A 19329-nucleotide genomic window follows, 5' to 3' on the forward strand; every position below is an offset into this window, starting at 1 on the left:
AATCTTTGGTACTTTATCCCGTTTAAATTATCGATTTCCTTGGGTTTTTATAAATAGGGAGTGATTAGGCGACCCTGAAAATAAATTCTTATGGAAATTCTGTTAAAAAAACCCTACCTGTATATATTTTAAGGTGATTCTGTTCATCAGTGTTATAATAAAAAATCTTTGGTACTTTAACCCTTTTAAAAAAACGATTTCCTTGATTTAATAATCAGGGGATGATTAAAAGACCCTAGAAATAAATTGTAATGCAAATCCTAATAAAAAATGCTACCTCTATATATTTTAAAGTGATTCTGTTCATCAATGTTATAATAAAAAATCTCTGTTACTTTATCCCGTTTAAATTGCGATTTCCTTGGTTCAATAATTAGGGGATGATTAAATGACCTTGAAAATAAATTCTACTGAAAATCCTGATAAATAAGGCTACTTGTATATGTTTTAATGTGATTTTATAAGCCTGATCTTTGGTGATTTATTCCTCACGAAAAGTTAATTTCTCTGCTTCTCTAAATAAGGGATGGTTACACAACCCCTTGACATGCACACTTCCTCTACTTATCTGAAAGTTATTTCATACCCTAGTAATTGAATAAAAAATACCTAGTGACTTTAGTTACTAAGAAATGATAATTTCCATACTTGGGTGTTTGAGGTAAGAAAACACCCTTATATCATGGTGTATATCCCATAAACCGTTTATCTTTCTAGATCTTGGATATGAACCTTTCGTTTTGGTAGGAATGATAGTAAAAATGTGCAAGTTGAAACCAAATTCAACTATTAGTTTAGGAGAAAAAAAACTTTTCCCGAAAATCAGCATTTTTCTGTTAAAATACATGTAAAAATTGAAACTTTGACAATTGTTTGTAAAAAAACTGTCCATTTTTCTTACTTTTTTCCTTCGAATTATTGCATTGCAGGTTCGAAAATGCAAAAAAAATATTTTTTTAGAATTTTTCACCGGTGGCCATTTTACTGTACATTTGGTGCGGGGTCCTTTAATGTTTCAGTCAAAATTTACTTTAATTTTAGATTTAAAAAAACAGTTTAGTTTAACCAAAAATAACACATTTTTAACAGAATAGTTAAATTGTCAGCCAAAACAGAATAATTATCAACCAGACGTCGAATTTTTAACTGAAAAAGATGAAATTCTTACCAAGAGATGAAATTTGAGCCCAAAAAGATGAATTTTCAACAAACAAATTGGCTTTTCAAATAAGGAAGATTTTTCAGTCAATGGAACAAATATTTTAAAAAAAGCGTTAAATTTTCAATCCAGAAGGATGATTTTCCCACAAAATAATTGCAATTGTAATTTTAACAAAATAAATGAATTTTTAACCAAATAATCTAACTTTTAAGCCAAATGATAAACAAAAAAAAGACCAAAAAAGAAAAATTTTTAACAATACATGATTCCCAAACATTGGTTTTGAATAAAACAAACATTTATTTTAATTCATGGCGTTTATTACAAACATTATTTAACACAACTGTGCAAACAATTTCAAAATAAATGAATTTTCAAATAAAAGATTGATTTTCCAGCAAAAATACAATTTTTCAACAAACTATATGATTTTTTAACTTGATTTTTTAATTTTAAATTAAAGTAGATTTATATTCCACTGAAAAGTTGAATCTTGGAAAAAAATACAAAATGGAATAGTTACATTTTCATTTAATAAAATTAATTTTCAACTAAAATAATGAATCCTGAACTAGAATAGTTTAGTTAAAAACCAAAAAGATGAGTTTTCAGCTGAAACAATGAATCTTCAAATGAAATAGTTAAATTTTTAACAGAAAAAGTTAATTTTTACTGAAAAAAGATAAATTGTCAACCAAAAAAGAAAAAAGTAAATTTTAAGTTAAAACAATCAATGTTCAACAATGAATATAAATTAAATTATTGTCATCTAAAACTTATTTTAATTTTCGATATAAAAACAGTTGAATTTACCAAAAATAACCAATTTTTAAACAAATAGTTCAATTATCAGCAGAAACAGAATAAATATTAATCAGGCAGTCGAATTTTCGACTGAGAAAGATGAAATTGTCATTAAGAGATGAAATTTCAAGTCGAAACGATGCATTTTTTAACAAAATAATTGCGTTTTAAACAAATTTGATTCATTTCTTAACAATTAGTTGAATTTTCAACCATAAAGAGAAATCTTCAAACAATAAGAATAATTTTCAACCAAAAATGACGAATTTTTAACAAAACCGATGAATTCCAAACCAAAAAGATGAATTTTCAACAAACAAATTGCATTTGCAAATAAGGAAGGTCTTTCAGTTAATGGGAAAAATATTTTAATCAAAGTGTTAATTGTAATTGTAATTTTAATAAAATAGATTAAATTTTAACCAAATAGTCTAACCTTTAAGCCTAAAAAAGAACACAAAAAGACCAAAAAAGACAAATTTTTAACAATACATGATTCCCAAAGAATGTAAACGTTTCAGTCAAGAAGAAAAATATTTCAACCAAATAATTGAATTTTTAACTCAAAAAGATAAGATTTCAAACGAACAAACATTTATTTTAATTCATGGCGTTCAATATAAATATCATTTAACACAACCGTGCAAAAAATTGCAAAATAAATGAATTTAAAAATGAAACTTAAGAATCTTCAAACAAAACAGTTGCATTTTTATACAATAAAATTACTTTTTAAAAACAAAATATTAATTTTCCACCAAAAACACAATTTTTCATCAAAATACATGATTTTTAACTTATTTTTTTAATTTTAAATTAAAGTAGATATATATTCAACTTAATAGTTGAATCTTAGAAAAAAAAAACAAAAAAGGAATAGTTACATTTTTATTTTAATAAAATTAATTTTCAACCTCACTGATGAATTTTCAACTAAAATACTGAATCTTGTACTGAAATAGTTCATTTTTTAACAACAAAAAATTAGTTTTTACTAAAAAAAAGATAATTTTTCAACCAAAAAAGAAATAATTAAGTTTTAAGTTACAAACAGCTATGAACAATAAATTAATATAAATTAAATTATTGTAATCTTAGCTAATAAAAAACTTCACAACACAAATTTGTAGCTCTCAAAACAGGAGGAATAGGGCGATTTTTTACGAAAATATAGGAATAATAGGGAAATAAATTCTTTTAAATAAAACTAATAATTATTCCTAATATTTCTAGACAAAATATATTGCATTTTCAACAAAATACATGCATTTTCAACTAGATAGTCGAATTTCTAACTGGAAAAAAGTTCAATTTTCGCCCAAAAGTGGAATAATTAAATCATTAGTTTAAACAAATTAATTTTCAACCAAAGAGATTAATCCTCAATTAAAAAATTGAACTTTTGTGAAAGGATTTCAACTTTAAACCATGTAATTAAATTTTCAACTAAAAAATATTTCGGCCAAAACTTATTTTAATTTCAGATAAAAAAAAACAGATGAATTTAAACAAAAAGAACGAATTTATTTTTAAAAAGTTGTATTATCAGTCGAAACCGAATAATTAACAATCAGCCAGTCAAATTTTTAACTGGAAAAGATTAAATTTTTACAAAAAGATGAAATTTCAAGCCAAAAGTATGAATTTTCCCTACAAATAATTGCATTTGAAACAAACTCAATATATTTTTTAACATATAGTTTAACTTTTAGCCAAAAAGATCAATCTCCAACCAAGAAGATTAGTTTTTTTACCAAAATTTCGGAATTTTTAACAAAACAAATGAATTCCAAACCAAAAAGATGAATTTCCAACAAAAAAATTGCATTTTCAAATAAGGAAGATCTTTTAGTCAACAGAAAAAATATTTTAACCAAACCGTAAAATTTTCAACCCAAAAAGAAGAAATTTCTCAAAAATAATTCGAATTAAAAAAAAAAAAAGATTAATTTTTAATCAAATCAGGGTGATTTTGTTTAAAAAATAATAATTTTCAACTGATGAATTTTCCACTAAAATGATGAATCTTCAACTGGAATAGTTGAATTTCAAACAAAAGAGATGAGTTTTCAACTAAAACAATTAATCTTCAACTGAAATAGTTGAATTTTCAACCAAAAAAATTAATTTTGAATAAAAAAAGATAAATTGTCAACCAAAACTGAAACAATTATTTTTTAATTAAAATAGATCATTTTTCAACCAAAAATTGGATAATTAAATTGTTAGTCAAAAAATGAATATTTAAACAAATAGATTAATTTTTAATTTTCGATTTAATAGAAAATTTCAGACAAATTGATAAATTTTCAACTAATAAAGATCAATTTTTAACAAAAAATGTAACAGTTAAATTATCAGTTGGAGAAATTAATTTCCAACCAAACTGATAAATTTTCTAAAAAAAAAGACGAACTTTCAACAAAATAGTAAAATTTAAAAAAAAGTTTAGTTTTTAAATAAAAACTATCAATTTTCAACCAAATAGTCAAATTTTCATTCGAAAAAAAAGACAGATTTTCAGTCGAAAAATAGAATAGTTGAATTTTCCATTAAAAATCGAATGCTGAAAAAATAAAAAATAAACGGATTTTCAGAAAAATATTTAAATTTTCAACTGGAATAGTTAGATTATTAGTAGAAAAATGACTTTCAACAAGGTAGTTATATTTTCAAAAATATATAAATCTTCAAACAAAAAAATTAATTTTTAACATAAGTATTTAACTTTTAATCACAAGTAGTTGAATTTTTAACTAAAAAAAAAAGATAAATTCGGAACGAAACATACAACCAAAGTTTATCTTCTAATTCAGAAAAACTTCTAAAAATTACTTGAAGTACATTATTATTTGTTTTTTATTTGGAAGAGGGAATTTTTAAATTGCTATGAATTCTGACTTGAAACAGGGATTTTTTTAAACTCCTTTCTTCTAAATCCGAATTATAATTCTTTAAAAAAAAACTCGTTCCATGTGAAAAATCCCCTGTTTCAAATGAAATTTGTAACAAATTCAGTAGAAAAAAGTTGCATTTTCCAGCCAAAAATATCAATTGTTAACTAAAAACGGTCAATTTTCAATGCAAAATGCAATAGTTCAATTATTAATGTAAAAAATTAATTTTCATTAAAAAAGAGCTACAAATTTCCAACAAAACAATTGAATTTTCTACTAAAATAATAGAAAAATGAACTTAAGTATTAGAATTTTTAACAAAACAGTTTAATTTTCAAATTAAAAAGACAAATTTTCTAATAAATAGTGTAAGTTTTAAACGGAAATAGAATAGTTAAATTTTCAATTGAAAAAAAAAATCAGTCAAAGAGATGAATTTTCACATAATAAAATGATTTTTTAACGAATTAGTTCAAATTTTCAACCAAGAAGTTTAATTTTCAACCGAAAAAATTAGTTTTTTACCAAAGAAAACGAATTTAGGAAAAAAAAACTAATTTAAAAAAAAAAGCTGAATTTTCAACCAAGAAAGATTTTTCAGTCAACAAAGAAAAAAATGTCAACCAATTGCTTGAACTTTTAAGCCAAAAAGCCGGATTTTCTAGAGAAAATACTAATTTTGAGATGAAAAAATGTTTATTAAAGAAAAAACTAAACTTAAAGAAAATAGTTCAATCTTCAAACAATAAAATAAATGTTTAACAAAGAAGTTTTGAACGAAAAATGGAATCAAAAAAATAAATGTTTAGCAAAATTTAAATAAAAAAGATTAATTCTGAAGCAAAAAAGTTTGGTTAAAAGTAAACTAAATCAAATCCGGCTACTTTGCCGTACGTAATAAAATATTATGGTATTTTACGGAATATTGACGATTAACTGTTAAAATATAAATTTGATTCGTCTTTTTGCATACAAAATTCGTCCTTTTGGATTGCCAATTCATATTTTGGTACAAAAGTCATCTTTCATTGTTAAAAGTTCATTATTTTTTATTAAAAAAAAGTATTATTACATTTTTAGCCCAGAATTCATCTTTTTCTTTTTGAAAATTTCGTTATTTTATAGCGATTCTAACTATTTTACTAAAAAAATCATCTTTTTTGGATTAAAAATTCATCTTAGGTACAAAAGTCATATTTTTTGGTGGAAAGTTAATTAATTTTAGTTAAAAAATCTACTATTACATTTTTGGTTCAAAATTTATCTATTTTATTCGGAAATTTAATTATTTTATTGATATTTCAACTATTTAATCAAAAAGTTATATTTTTCTGTTGAAAATTCATATTTGATAGAAAAGTGGTTTTATTTGGCTGAAAGTTAATTATGTTAAATTAAAAACTACTATTATATTTTAAGTTCAGAATTCATCTATTTTATTAAAGTCATTTTTTTCGTTGAAACATCATATTTGGTACAAAAGTTATCTGTTTTGGTTGAAAGTTAATTATTTTAAAATGAAAAATCTACTATTCTTTTTTTTTCTTAATGTAATCTTTTCGATATAAAAATTGATATATTTATTTGAAAATTCAACTATTTCGTTGACCATTCATCTTTTTGAATAGAAAATTTGTCCTTTAAGATTGAAAATTCATCTTTGGTTCAAAAGTCACCTATTTTGTTGAAAATTATTTCTTTTTTATTGAAAAGTCTACTATTATATTTAAAGTTCCGAATTCATCTCTTTTGGTTTTTAAATTTAATTATTTGACTAAAAATTTTACAATTTTGGTTGAAAGTTGAACTATTTTGTAAAAAATAAAGTTTTTGGTGGAAGTATCTGTCATTAAATTTTTCATTAAAAATATAACTGCGTTGTTAAAAGTCAAACTATTTTGTTAAACATTTATTTTTTGGTAGAAGATTCGTCTCTTGGGTTGAAATGTTTTTTTTTTTTTTTTTTTTTTTTAATTGAAAATTCACGTATTTTGGGGAAAAGTTGTCTTTTGTTGGAAAAAAATAAAAATTTCAATAGAGAAAATGTTGTAAAGTCTTTGAACAAAAATTTAGGTAGATAAAATTTTGTGAAGTACTTACATGAGCAACGTAAACATTAATGTTGATATTTTGTACTTTGAGTCTACAAAGACCGACTCCTTTTCCACCGAACCAATCACCATGGTGGATTTTATGTACGTAGCCATTGAGAGCCCATTTGTGAAACATTACATCTAGAATTGGATATCGAGAGAGGATACAAATTCCAGATCCCAAAACACCACTGAAATCAAAATTAAACACTCAAAATTATAAAATATGAAATCAGAATCTTTTCAATTATCACAGAATTAAAAAATAAATTTTCAAATACAAGTTTTCAAAACATAATCATGGTAAAGCCTTTGAAATATAATTATTTTAGTTATTTAAATTAGGTTGGAATAGGAAATTATTGGAAATAAATATAACAATGAAATTTAAAAAATCGAACACTAAATTTAATAATTGTTCCATTCGAAATAATAAAAACTGAAGTGCAAATGAAAACACTCAAAGTGAAACTCTTGAATTTAAAACTTTTAAAATTGAAGTTTCGAAATTTTTCAATTCGAAAATTGTGTATTCAAATGATTAAGTTCCAAAATTATAAATCCACGTTAACATTTGAAATACTCTTTAATAATTTTAAAAATTATATTATTTTGAGTAATTTTAAACTAGACATATTAAAAATTGAAAAATAATTTTTTGTAAATAAATATTTTGACATTTCTGAAATTAGAAGTCAAATTATTTTAATTTTAAATGGTTTAAGCATCCTTGAAAAGCTTTAAAATTTTATTTCAAAATCTTGAGAAATCTAAAAGTGCTTTTAAATTTTTCGAAATTTAAAATCATTTTTAAATTTTTTGATGGAACTTTTAAATATGTTTTAAAAATTATTGCATTTTTTCTACAAGTTTTAGAAAATCCTGCAAATTAAAAGAAAATCCTGAAAATTTGAGTTTATAAATAACAATAGAACACTTATCACTTGCAGAAAAAATTAGAGTCATTTTAAGAGATATTTAGAAGTTTTAAAAAGATTCAAATTTAATTTAAAACCAAAGGATTTTTGTTCCTTAATTTGCAGAATTTTCTCAAAACTGTAGGAAAACCCTGATTAATTTTAAAATATATTTAGAAGTTCTCAAAAAAAAATGTGAACACACTTCGTTTAAATTACTTGTAATCATTTCAAGTTTTAAATTAACTTTGAATCTTTTAAAAACTTCTAAATATCTCTTAAAATTACTGAAACTTTTTCTACAAATAATAAGTGTTCAATAGTCATTTATACGTCAAAACTTAACAATTTCACTTTCAAATTAAACATATTTAAATAGAAAGTTAAAATGAAAAATTGAATAGTTACATTTTCAGTTAAAAAAACAATTCTTACGCAAAAAAACAAAGTTTTAACAAAATATTTAAATTTTCGAGAATAAAAATGAATTTACAAACAAATAATATAATTTTAAAACCAATATTTTTCTACTGAAAACAAAAATTCAAAATTTTTAAAATAAATTTTAAAACAACAGAAAACGAATTTTCAACAAAATAGATCAATTTTTAACGGAAAATGGAATGCTTAATCTTTACCAAAACATATGCATTTTCAAATGAGAAGAATAAATTAATATTAAAAAACATGAACTTTTAACTGAAAACGGTCACTCTTCAAGAAAAAAAGAACAAGTAAATTTTCAACAAAATCGTTGAATTTTCAATAAGAAAATACATAAATTTTTAACTAGAAAATATCAATTTTCAACCAAAAATAACATATTTAGATTTTCAATTTAAAAAAAAATTTTTTTTACAAAAAAAAACAATCGAATTTTCAACAAAACAGATAAATTATAAAGAAAAAAAAAGAATTTTTAATCTAAATAGATGAATTTTCAAACAACAAGAATAATTTTCTATTAAAATCAAAAAGATAAAATTTTAAGCTTATAGTTGAAGTTTCAACTAAAAAAGATAAATTCCAGACAAAAAATGGAATTCTTAGATTTTCAGTAAAAAAAACTAATAAAAAAAGACTGGAAAAACGAAATTTCAACTAAAAAACAATGTATTTTCAAGCAAGGAAAGATATTTTAAAATAGTTTTCTAAAAGACGAAATTTCAAAAAAGTAATTTGCATAAAAAAAAAAACAATTTTCCATACAATAGGTGAATTTTCATCCATGAATATAATAGTAACATTTTCACTAAAAAAAATATTTTTTTAAAAAGAATTTCCAAAAAATACATGAATTTTTAACCAGATATTTGAATTTGTTAACTACAGAAGATAACTTTTTAACCAGAAATGGAAGAGTTTAATTTTTAGTTCAAAAAATATTATTTTAAACAAAAAAAAAAACATATTTTAAGAAAATAGTTGCATTTTTATCAAAAACGTAATTGATTTTCATGAAAAATATTTATTTTCAAACAATAGAAATTTTCTACCAAAAAGACGAACTCTCATCTAAAAAAAAAACACTTTTTAACTAAAAATTGTAGTTTATACTTAAAATTTTCAGTTGAAAAAATTAAGTTTGAACCAAAGAAAAACAAACAAAGAAACCAATTTTCAACCTACGAAAATGAATTTTCAATTAAAAACGAAAAATTTTCAATTAAACATGAAAGCAATTTCCAATAAAAATGTTCAATTTTCAATCATCATACTAGCGAAAAAAAACAATTTCACTTCACTAGTCGAAAACATAACATTAGAACTCAAAGAATTTTAATGTTCATTTAAAAAAAAAAAAATGTCTCGCTGTTCCCCGTAAATGAGAAGTGAATTATTAATTAAAACAAATAAAAAGTCCAACTATTTTTGGTTGAATTCAATCTTTTTTTAGTGTGAAACGTCTAGTATTACATTTTTTATTGAAAATGCATCTTTTTTGGTTGAAATTTTTTCCCTTTGGTTGAAAATTAACTTTTCTGATAAAAATTCAACAAATTTATTGATATTTTTTTATTTTTAAACTTAAAAATCTTGTATTGAATATTGATTTTTTTAAACTGAAAATGTAACTGTTCCATTATTTCTTTAAAATGTATCCTTTTTAGTTTAAAATTCAACTCTGTGGTTGAAAATTCATGTATTTTGTTGAAAATTAGTATTTTTTGGAAGAATATTATTATTTATGTTGGCAAATTGATTTTTTGGTTAAAAATTAAACTGTTTTGTTGAAAATTCACTTTTTTATCCGACAATTTAACCATTCCATTTTTCGGTGAATATTTATTCTTTTTAGATTAAAATTTATTTCTAAATTTGAAGATTTAAAAATTTTATTTGTAATTATTTTGTTTTTGCTTGAAAATTCATCGTTTCTAGTTTAAAATTCATTTCTTTGGTTGAAAATTCTTCTTTTTTTGTGTCTTTTTTGTAGAAAATTTTTCTTCTTGTTTGCAAATTGATATTTTTGGTAGAAATTCATGATGTTTTTATTAAAAATAATAATTGAACTATTATATTTCCGGCTGAAAAATTATCTTTTTCAGTTGACAAATTCAACTATCTGGTTGAAAATTCATGTATTTTTTGGAAATTCGTCTTTTTCGGTAAAATATTATTCTTCTTGCTTCAAAATGGTTCCATCTATAACAATTTTGTTCAAAATCCTTCTGTTTTTTGTTATACATTAATTTTCAATGAGTATTGAACTATTCCATTTGTTTAAATTTGTCTTTTTTATTTAAAATTCATTTCTTTAATAAAAATTGAATTTTTTGAAAAATTGACTTTACTGTTGCTTACAATAGCATTCTGAAAATTCACCCATTTTTTGGGGCAATTCTTTTTTTGTTGCAAATTAATTTTTTTTTAAATTTCCTCTTTTCTAGATAACTTTATCTGTTCCTTTATTTCGTTAAAAAATGTCTTATTTAATTGAAAATTTAACTATAAGGTTAAAAATGTATCTTTTTGGTAGAATATTATTGTTGTTTTTGCATTGACTTCTTTGTTTAAAATTTAATTATTCTATTCTAAATTCGACTGTTTTTTTTTTGTTCATCAAAATTGATTTTTTGAATTTAGAGTTTAACTGTTTCATTTTTTTTAAAACTTTATATTTTTCAGTTAAAAATACATTTCTTCCGTCGAAAATTAAATTTTTTATCTGAAAATATAACTACTCCTTTTTTAGTTAAATACTTTTTTTCAGTTCTAATATTAATTTTTAAGGCTGAAAATTTAACAATTTTGTTGGATTTTTTTTTTTAATTTATCCTTTTCAGTTGAAAATCGATCTTTTTTAGTAAAAATTATTCATCATGTTTGAAAATTATCTACTTTCTTTATAATTTTCTTTTATTTGAAACATTAAAAATTTTGTTGAAAAACTATTTTTTTGTTGAAAATTAAACATTTTTAGTTGAAAATTTAACAATGTGATTAAAAATTAATCTTTTTTTAAAAATTAATTTCTTTCGTTAAAAATCGAACTATTTCGTTGAAAATTCCATTTTTTATTTAAAAGTTGAACTAGTCAATTTATAAAAATATTTAGAACCAAACAATAAAAATTGAATTCAATTTAATTTGAAGTTCCAAAATATCAAACATTTCGCAATATAAAAAAAATCGAATTGAAAAGCTTAAAATTGTGCAACTTTAAACATAAAATCATATACAGCGTTCTTGTTTTTTATTCTTTTTTTGGATTTTCAATGTAATATCTTAAAACTGTCCGATATTTAGTTATAAATTTTTTTTAATTAATCATTTAAGATTTTAAAATATTTGAATGGAAATTTTTAAGATTAATTAATAAATATTAAGTCTAAAGCAAAAGAAAAAAACAACACTTTTTTCAAAATTCTGAAAGAAATTCGGATTCGTTTAAGTTTCAAAGTTCTGAAGTGGAAGTTTTTTCATTATAAATGTTTCCCTTTTTAAATTACTTTTTTAAAACATTTTTTTCAGAATAATTCAATCTGAAAGGTTCATAATTTTAATTATATCAATAATTTAAAATTCTAGACTTTCAGCAGCTTTAACTTTGAAAATTTTGAAATATTTATTTAGTTTTCAATTTCCAAATTACAATTCAAGTTTTAAATTTTAGATTATTAAATGTTAATCGATTTTAATAAAAAATAATGTATTTTTCATTCCTTTGAATTTTAAATGATCCAGTCTTAAAAATTCTAATCTGAAAATAATAAATTTTGTACGTTTTGAAATTTTCCTACTTTTGAAATTTTAATCTGAAATGATTTAAATCATTTATAATAAAATTTTCCGATTTTGACGCTTTTATTTAGAAATTATACAAGTTGAATTAATTTCATTTGCATTCAAAATATTGTCTTTTTTCAAAATCTTACCTAATCTAAAATATTTTGAATTAGAACATTTTCAATTCAAAATTATTAATTATTGTTTCAAAAATGTTGAAAACTTAATATTACAATTGTTTTAATAATGGATTTTTAAATTGTTAATATTTTTATTGTTAGGGAATAAAAATTCAGAGACGGAAATTTACTGCCAGTTATAGGATTAGAAATTTGAATGCGAGTTTCACCTGTAAAAATAATGTGTATGAGGAAGTTTCTCTTGAGTTTTTGATTTCATCATTCTAAAGTCCTCGACTGACCAAATTTCTTGCAGACAAACGAGATCAAAATCTCCTGTGATGAGCTTATCCACAATCGCATTCATTCGAGCAATTCTATTTTTTGATATGTAAGGAATGCCCCTGAAAAATTTGAAACAAAATATGTATTTTGGAAGATTTTTATAACAGGGTGGCCATTTTAATCGAAAAAATAAATTCCCGTTTCCCAAACATTTTTTACGGTCAATGAAATTTAAAAAATGGAATCCTGAGCTAAAAAAATTTCCATTTGAGGTAATAAAAACTGAGCTGCAAATGAAAGCACTCAAAGTGAACTGTTAAATTTTGAACTTTTAAAATTGAAATTTTAAAATTTTAATTTGAAAAATGTTGTATTCAAATGCTCAATAATTTACGCGTATAAAATTGAAGGTAATAACATTTTTCAAAATAAAAAAAAAAACAAAAATCCACGTTATCATTTTTAATACTCTAAATTAAAAAATCAGTCAATGAAGTTTGAAATATTCAAAATTATATAATTTTAAAGAATTTTAAGCGAGAAACATTAAATATTGAAAAATTGTACATTTTTCAACTGAACACTTCTTAAATTAGAAATTCATTTTTTTTCTTTTTAATTAGTTTAAACAGCCTTGGAAAGCTTCAAAATTTTATTTCAAAATCTCGAGAAATCTAGAAGTTGTTTTAAATTTAAAATTATTTTGGAAATTTTTTCAGAACTTCTAAATAAATATCTGTGAAAAATGAATTGATTTTTTTCTACAATTTTCAAAAATCCTGCAAATTTTATCAAATTTCTTTACAATTTGGATGTATAAATAACAATTGAACATTTATTATTCGTAGACGAAATTTGAGTAATTTTAAGAGATATGAAGAAGTTTTGAAAAGATTCAAGCTTAATGTAAAACTTGAAATGGTAGCCTGATATAAAACAAAATATAGATTTTCGTAGATTTTAAAGAGAAGATTAGATCCTGTTCAAGAATTGGAAATGGTTCGAAAGAATAAAAACATTTTCTTACGATTCATAGGAAAATTAAAAATAACTTTTCATTTTGAAAAACTATTTTAAGAGAATATTTAAAAAGTTTTTCAAGTATTGAAACAAAATTTTAAAAAAAGGTTCTAGAAGATTTTAAGAAAACTTTCTTAAAGTTGCATAATAATTTTTTATCTTTTAAAAATCCTCAATATCTCTTAAAATTACTCAATTTTTTCTAAAAATGTGCATTTGTAAATTATACATCAAAATTTAGAAATGTCACTCACAAATTAAGCATTTTTCAAATACAACCATTAAAATTATAAAGTTCAAAGTTTAAAGGCTCTTCGAAATTTTTACGTTTCCAGGCTTTCTATGTTGAACAATTCAGTTAAAGATTCTTTACTTTTAAATATTTGGTTTCAATTTACTTGTCTTAAATAAAAATTCAAATATTGCTAAATATTCAGTAATTAATCTTTTTTTTAATAAAATGTTTCAAATTGAGTGGGTTAAAAATTGAATATTTTAGACTGAAACAATATTTTTAATTAAGTAAAATCCTTTAATTGACTAAGCCTTTCAAATTAAAACAGTTTAGGTTTTAACGTTAAAATCTAAAAATTCTTAAATTTGTAACGGATTTAAAATTTTGTTGTCAAATCATTTTTGTTCACTTTTCATTACTTAAAGTACAGATAAATTTTTAAAAAATTAGTTATTTCTTAAATAAAAATGTTTTTTGTCCAAAATTTTCAACATCAAAGACTTTTATTTTTTATTTGTTCAAGTCTTTAATAAAGCATTTTAAAATTCTTTAAATTAAAAATGTAAGCTTAGAAATAAAAATTTTAAATAGAAAATCATTTAAGTAAACAAATTTTTAATTACGCATTGCAAGCTAAATAGTAGAATAATTGAAAAACATAAAAATTCAACTAATTTTTTTTAAACTGTTGAAATCGAACGTGGACAAATGTTTCTTCTACAAATTTGTAAAATTCCCGGTAAAAAAAAAATCACTGTCATTTCCCGGTCTCAAAAAATTCCCGGTTTCTCGGTCCAGCGCCCACTCTGGATAACGAATAATGATAAATTGAAGTTTTTTAAAGATTCTTGCAGATTAAAAAAAAAAAATTAAAAGCTTTTTAAGAATTTAAAAATGTTCCAACAGGACAAAAAATTTTCTCAACATTTGTATGAAAAAATAAAATGATTTTTTGTATTGAACAATTAATTTTCAGAAAATATTACAAAAGATTTTAAAGCAATTTTTTTTTTAATTTTTGAAAAAGTGCGAATAATCTTAAAAGATATAAAAGTAAAGGAACAATTTTAAACATAATTTCAAACTGGAAAAGATTTTTTAAGATTTAAAAATGAAATTGTGAAACTTTTTAGGATTTTGAAATGTTTCAAGGTAATAGAAAATATTTTGTTAAGATTCCTAGGACAATTTCGAATGATTTTCTAAAAATATGAAATAGAATGCAGAAGATTTTAAACACACTATTTTTTAATTTTAAAATATCGCAAAGTTTTAGAAAAAATTCGTGTATGGAAGAGAATAAAAAAATTCTTGAGGTACCTAGGAAAATTTTTAATGACTTTTTATCATCAAAAATAATATTAGAGAAAATTGAAAAAGATTTAAACAATTTTCAAAAGAAAATCTGCAAGATCTTAGTGAAATTTCTCCAAATTTACAGGATTTATGCAAAATTTGAATCACTTTAAAAGATATTTAAATGTTGAAAAAAATAGCAAAATTAATTAAAAAAATTTTTTTGTAAGTTTCAAAAAAATATACATTTTTGAAGATTTTGAAATAAAATTTTTAATCTTTTTAAAGATTTTTAAGGATTTCAAAGTAATAAAAAAAGATTGAAAAATTTTTAAAAGCGTTAAACAAAATTTAGAGGTTTTTAAAAAATATAAACAAAATATATATTTTTGAAGATTTCAAAATGAAATATTGAGGCTTTTTAAAGATTTTAAAAAGGTTTCAAAATAAGAAAACAAAAAAGTTGGTAACAATCCTGTGAAAATTTGTAACGATTTTTTTTATGTTAAATAATTAATTTGTAGAGAATATTTTTTTAAAATTTGTAACAGTTCAAAAGATTAAAAATATCATTGAAAAAGAATCTCCAAGATTTGAAAGCAATTTTTAAAATTTTGTAGCATTTTATTTAATTTAAAAATATGTTTTGAAGCTTTTTAAGTAAGTAGAAACGTTTTAAAATAATAAGCAAATTTTCTTAAGATTCTTGGGAAAGTTTTGAATAATTTTTTTTTCGAAAAATTAATTTTTAAAGACAACTTAAAATGATTTCAAAATAATAAAAAAATTTTACCAAATTGTTAAAAAAGAATCTGGAAGATTCGAAGGAAATTTCTTAAATTATGCATAGATTTTTGCAATTTTTAAAAGTTTGTAACATTTTTTTGTATTAAAAAATGCGATTAATTTTAAAATATGTTTTAGAGCTTTTTAAGGAATTTCAAGATAATAAATAAATTTTCTTAAGATTCCTGGGGTTAAGTATAACTAATTATTTATTTTGAAAAATTAATTTCTAAAGAAAAGTTAAAAAGATTGCAAAAAATTGGACGATTTCTAAAAATGAGACAACTGAAAAATCCAGAAAAATAGAATTCTGGACACTGTTAAATTACCGAAAGGGAAAATCGAAACAGAAAATTCCCGAAATAATAAAAATTGTCGACAATTGTCCCAAATTGGAAAATGCTCAATAATAAAATTTCTCACGGTTTATAATATTACCTAATTTGAAAAATCCTGAATCTAAACAATTAGACAATTGTTTAAATAATAAATAAATAATAAAATAAAAAATATTGTCGTCAAATAAAAGTACTTTATTATTTTGATTCATTATATTTCATTATTTGAGTTTTTGAAATGCTTAGATTAGGGAATTTCATAATTCGGGAATTTCCCCGTATTGGTAATTTAACAATTTCGGATAAATTTAAAATTTCGAAAAAAAAATGTGTAAGATTTTGAAGTCACTTTTAAAATTTTTTAATATTCAAAATTTAATGAATAATTCGATTCAGTTTAAAAGAAATTTAGAATACTTTTCTGAAGATTAAAAATATTTAAAAACTTTAAAATATTTGCCTATATTTTTAAGCTTTAAAACACATATTCGTCTGAAGATAACGTTTTGTAGAACATTAAATAAAATTTGTTATCTCTTTTAAATCAATTATGTTGACACAGTAAACAATGAGGATATCACAAAAGATTAACAAACATGGAATATTCGCACATAACATAACCTATAATTGTAACTTACCAGCAGTTCAGTGTTAAAACCTTTAACGTTGCTTCTTCAGACATGATTATAAATTGTAAATTATTACTACCTAATGAAAATATTAACGTCAAAAAAACATAAGATACTTTGAAAGTTTTAAGCCAAAAAAGGCATCACCTGTCATCACCAGACACCACCACTGAAGTGTCCCCAATCTTGGGAACTTTTTAAATTGCGCGTGCGTCGCACCGACAACCCGATTAGTGACTGTTAGCGCGCTAGTTTTGAATTATATAAATATTCAGATTTAATATTTATGATAAATAAAGATTGGAAAATGCATCCAAAAAATGCATCTTAATCCCTAGTTCTCTGAATTGGGGACACGATTCGAATGATCGTATATCCTGCAGACGATACCCCAACCACCAAACCTAACTACAAAAAAATTTTTTTAATATATACGTCATTATTTGGTGGTCATTTAATAAGGGTTTGATCTCAAATATTAGGCAAATTTAAATTCAATAAAAAAAATTTATGTTTGAATTCCGTCAAATATTTCAATTTTACCAGAATTTAGTTACGAACTGCATGGAACAAAATTAATATTTTTTATAACTTGGAAAAAACGAAATTTAATTTAATAATAAAATTTGTACAAACTTGTTCAATCGATTTAATGATTAAATTGAAATTAAGTTGAATTAAGTTAATTAAGTTGAAAATTTAACTACTTGGTTAAAAGTTGAAAAACTTGTTTAAAAATTCAATTTCATGGCTTTTTGATCTCTGATTGTATATTTAACTATTTTATTGAAAAATTGGTCTTTTTTATTGAATTCAACTGTTTGAGATTGAAATTCAAATTTTTTCAGATTATCAAATATAACATTTTTCGTTTATCATTAATTTATATTTTTTAGTTGAAAATTCACGCATTTTGTTTTAAATTCGCCTTTTTTGGTTCTAATTAATCTCTTTGGTAAGAAATTCATCTTTTTGGTACAAAATTAATCTTTTTGATGAAATTACAGCTGTCTTGCATTGAAAATTAAACTATACTTGGTTGTAATTTGAACAAATTTATTACAAATGAAATTTTTTTATTCAAAGTTTATCTTTTTAGTTCAAAATTTAACTATTGTCTTTAAAAAAGTCATTATTTTGGTACAAAATAATCTCTTCTGTAGAAATTTTATCTTTTTTTCAATTGAAAATTCAATTCAAATTTGAAATTTAACTAATTTGTGAAAAATTTGTCTTTTTGGATGAATTCAACTATTTTGGTTTAAAATGAAAATGAAGTTTTTGTTGAATTCTCAAATGTTACATTTTTGTTGAAATTGATCTTTTTTATTTAAAAATTAATCTCTTTGTTTTAAAATTAGTTGTTTTTTGTTAAAATTAATTTTTTAATGAAAATTTAACAATATTCCATTTTTTGGTGAAAATTTATTTTTTCTAGATGAAAATTCGTGTATTTTGTTAAAAAATCATCTCTTTTGGTGCTCTCTTTTTGTTTATAGACCTAGCGATCCTATTAAGAGTAATATTGTTGTTACAAATTAATTTTGTCAACTGATAATTGAAATATTTCATTTTTTCAAATGTAATTGGTATTATTGCTTGTACCTGGGCTTGCAAACATCTTGGATTTTTATTTTCCCCACTTGAAAATTAATTTAATTAAAAATTTCGAAAAGATCAATTTTCAAATAAGAATAATAATTTCTACTATAAAAGACAAAGTTTCACCAAATTACATTAAGTTTCAAGAAAAAAAATCAATTTTTAACGAAAAATGGAATTGTACTATATTTTTCTCTTAAAATATTTAATTTTTAATAAATAAATAATTAATTTTAAACAAAATAGGTAAATTTTCAACCAAGAAATTGTACATCCAATTAAAATGATGAATCTTCAACCAAAAAAAAGACAGAATTTTAACCAAATAGTTGAATTTTTAATTAAAACGATGAATTTTCAGCCTAGAAAAATTTATTTCGACTAAAAAAATTTAGTTTTTAACTAAAAAATAACGAATTTAAAAAAAAATATTTAAAATTTTAACAACAAAATTAATTTATAACTAATATGATGGATTTTCAACCGAAAAAAGTGCATTTTTGGGAAAACAGTTTTAAAAAGGGGAATTTTTAACAAAAGAGAGTTTAATTTTCAACTAAAGAAAATTTTTCAGTTATGGAAGAAACAACATTTAAACAAATTGATTAATTCTGATATAAAATGACAAATTCTCTACAAAACTTTTGAATTTTCAACTCGAAAATATGAATTTTTATAAAAAAATTTTATTATTAACCAAATAGTTAAACTTTATACCAGAATAGTTTAGCTTTCAACTCAAAAAGACTAATTTTTCACAAAACTTTTGGATTTTCAACCAAAAAGGATGACTTTTTAACAAAATTGTCAAATTTTTAGCAAAATAATAAAATTTTCAACAAAAAACTCCAACTAATTGCTTAAAAACTCATATCTTTTGTTGTTAGATTTTCAATATTTTCATTGAAAATTCATT

At 21.9% G+C, this 19329-nt stretch overlaps 1 protein-coding gene across 1 annotated transcript in view; it reads right to left on the reverse strand.

Moving 5' to 3' along the window:
- The window catches only part of LOC117174451 (putative neutral sphingomyelinase), a 31253-nt gene extending 14283 nt beyond the window's left edge, over positions 1 to 16970 (reverse strand). Inside the window, exons 1-3 of the mRNA XM_033363592.1 lie at positions 16821 to 16970; positions 12453 to 12626; positions 6964 to 7147 (exon numbers count right to left, since the gene is read on the reverse strand). Of these exons, the coding sequence (XP_033219483.1) occupies positions 6964 to 7147; positions 12453 to 12626; positions 16821 to 16864 (402 nt within the window). The 5' untranslated portion in view covers positions 16865 to 16970. The remainder of the gene's footprint in view (positions 1 to 6963; positions 7148 to 12452; positions 12627 to 16820) is intronic.
- Between the last annotated feature and the right edge of the window lie 2359 nt (positions 16971 to 19329).

The sequence above is a fragment of the Belonocnema kinseyi genome, chromosome 6, assembly GCF_010883055.1.
Source record: "Belonocnema kinseyi isolate 2016_QV_RU_SX_M_011 chromosome 6, B_treatae_v1, whole genome shotgun sequence".
In the NCBI taxonomy this organism is placed as follows: domain Eukaryota; kingdom Metazoa; phylum Arthropoda; class Insecta; order Hymenoptera; family Cynipidae; genus Belonocnema; species Belonocnema kinseyi.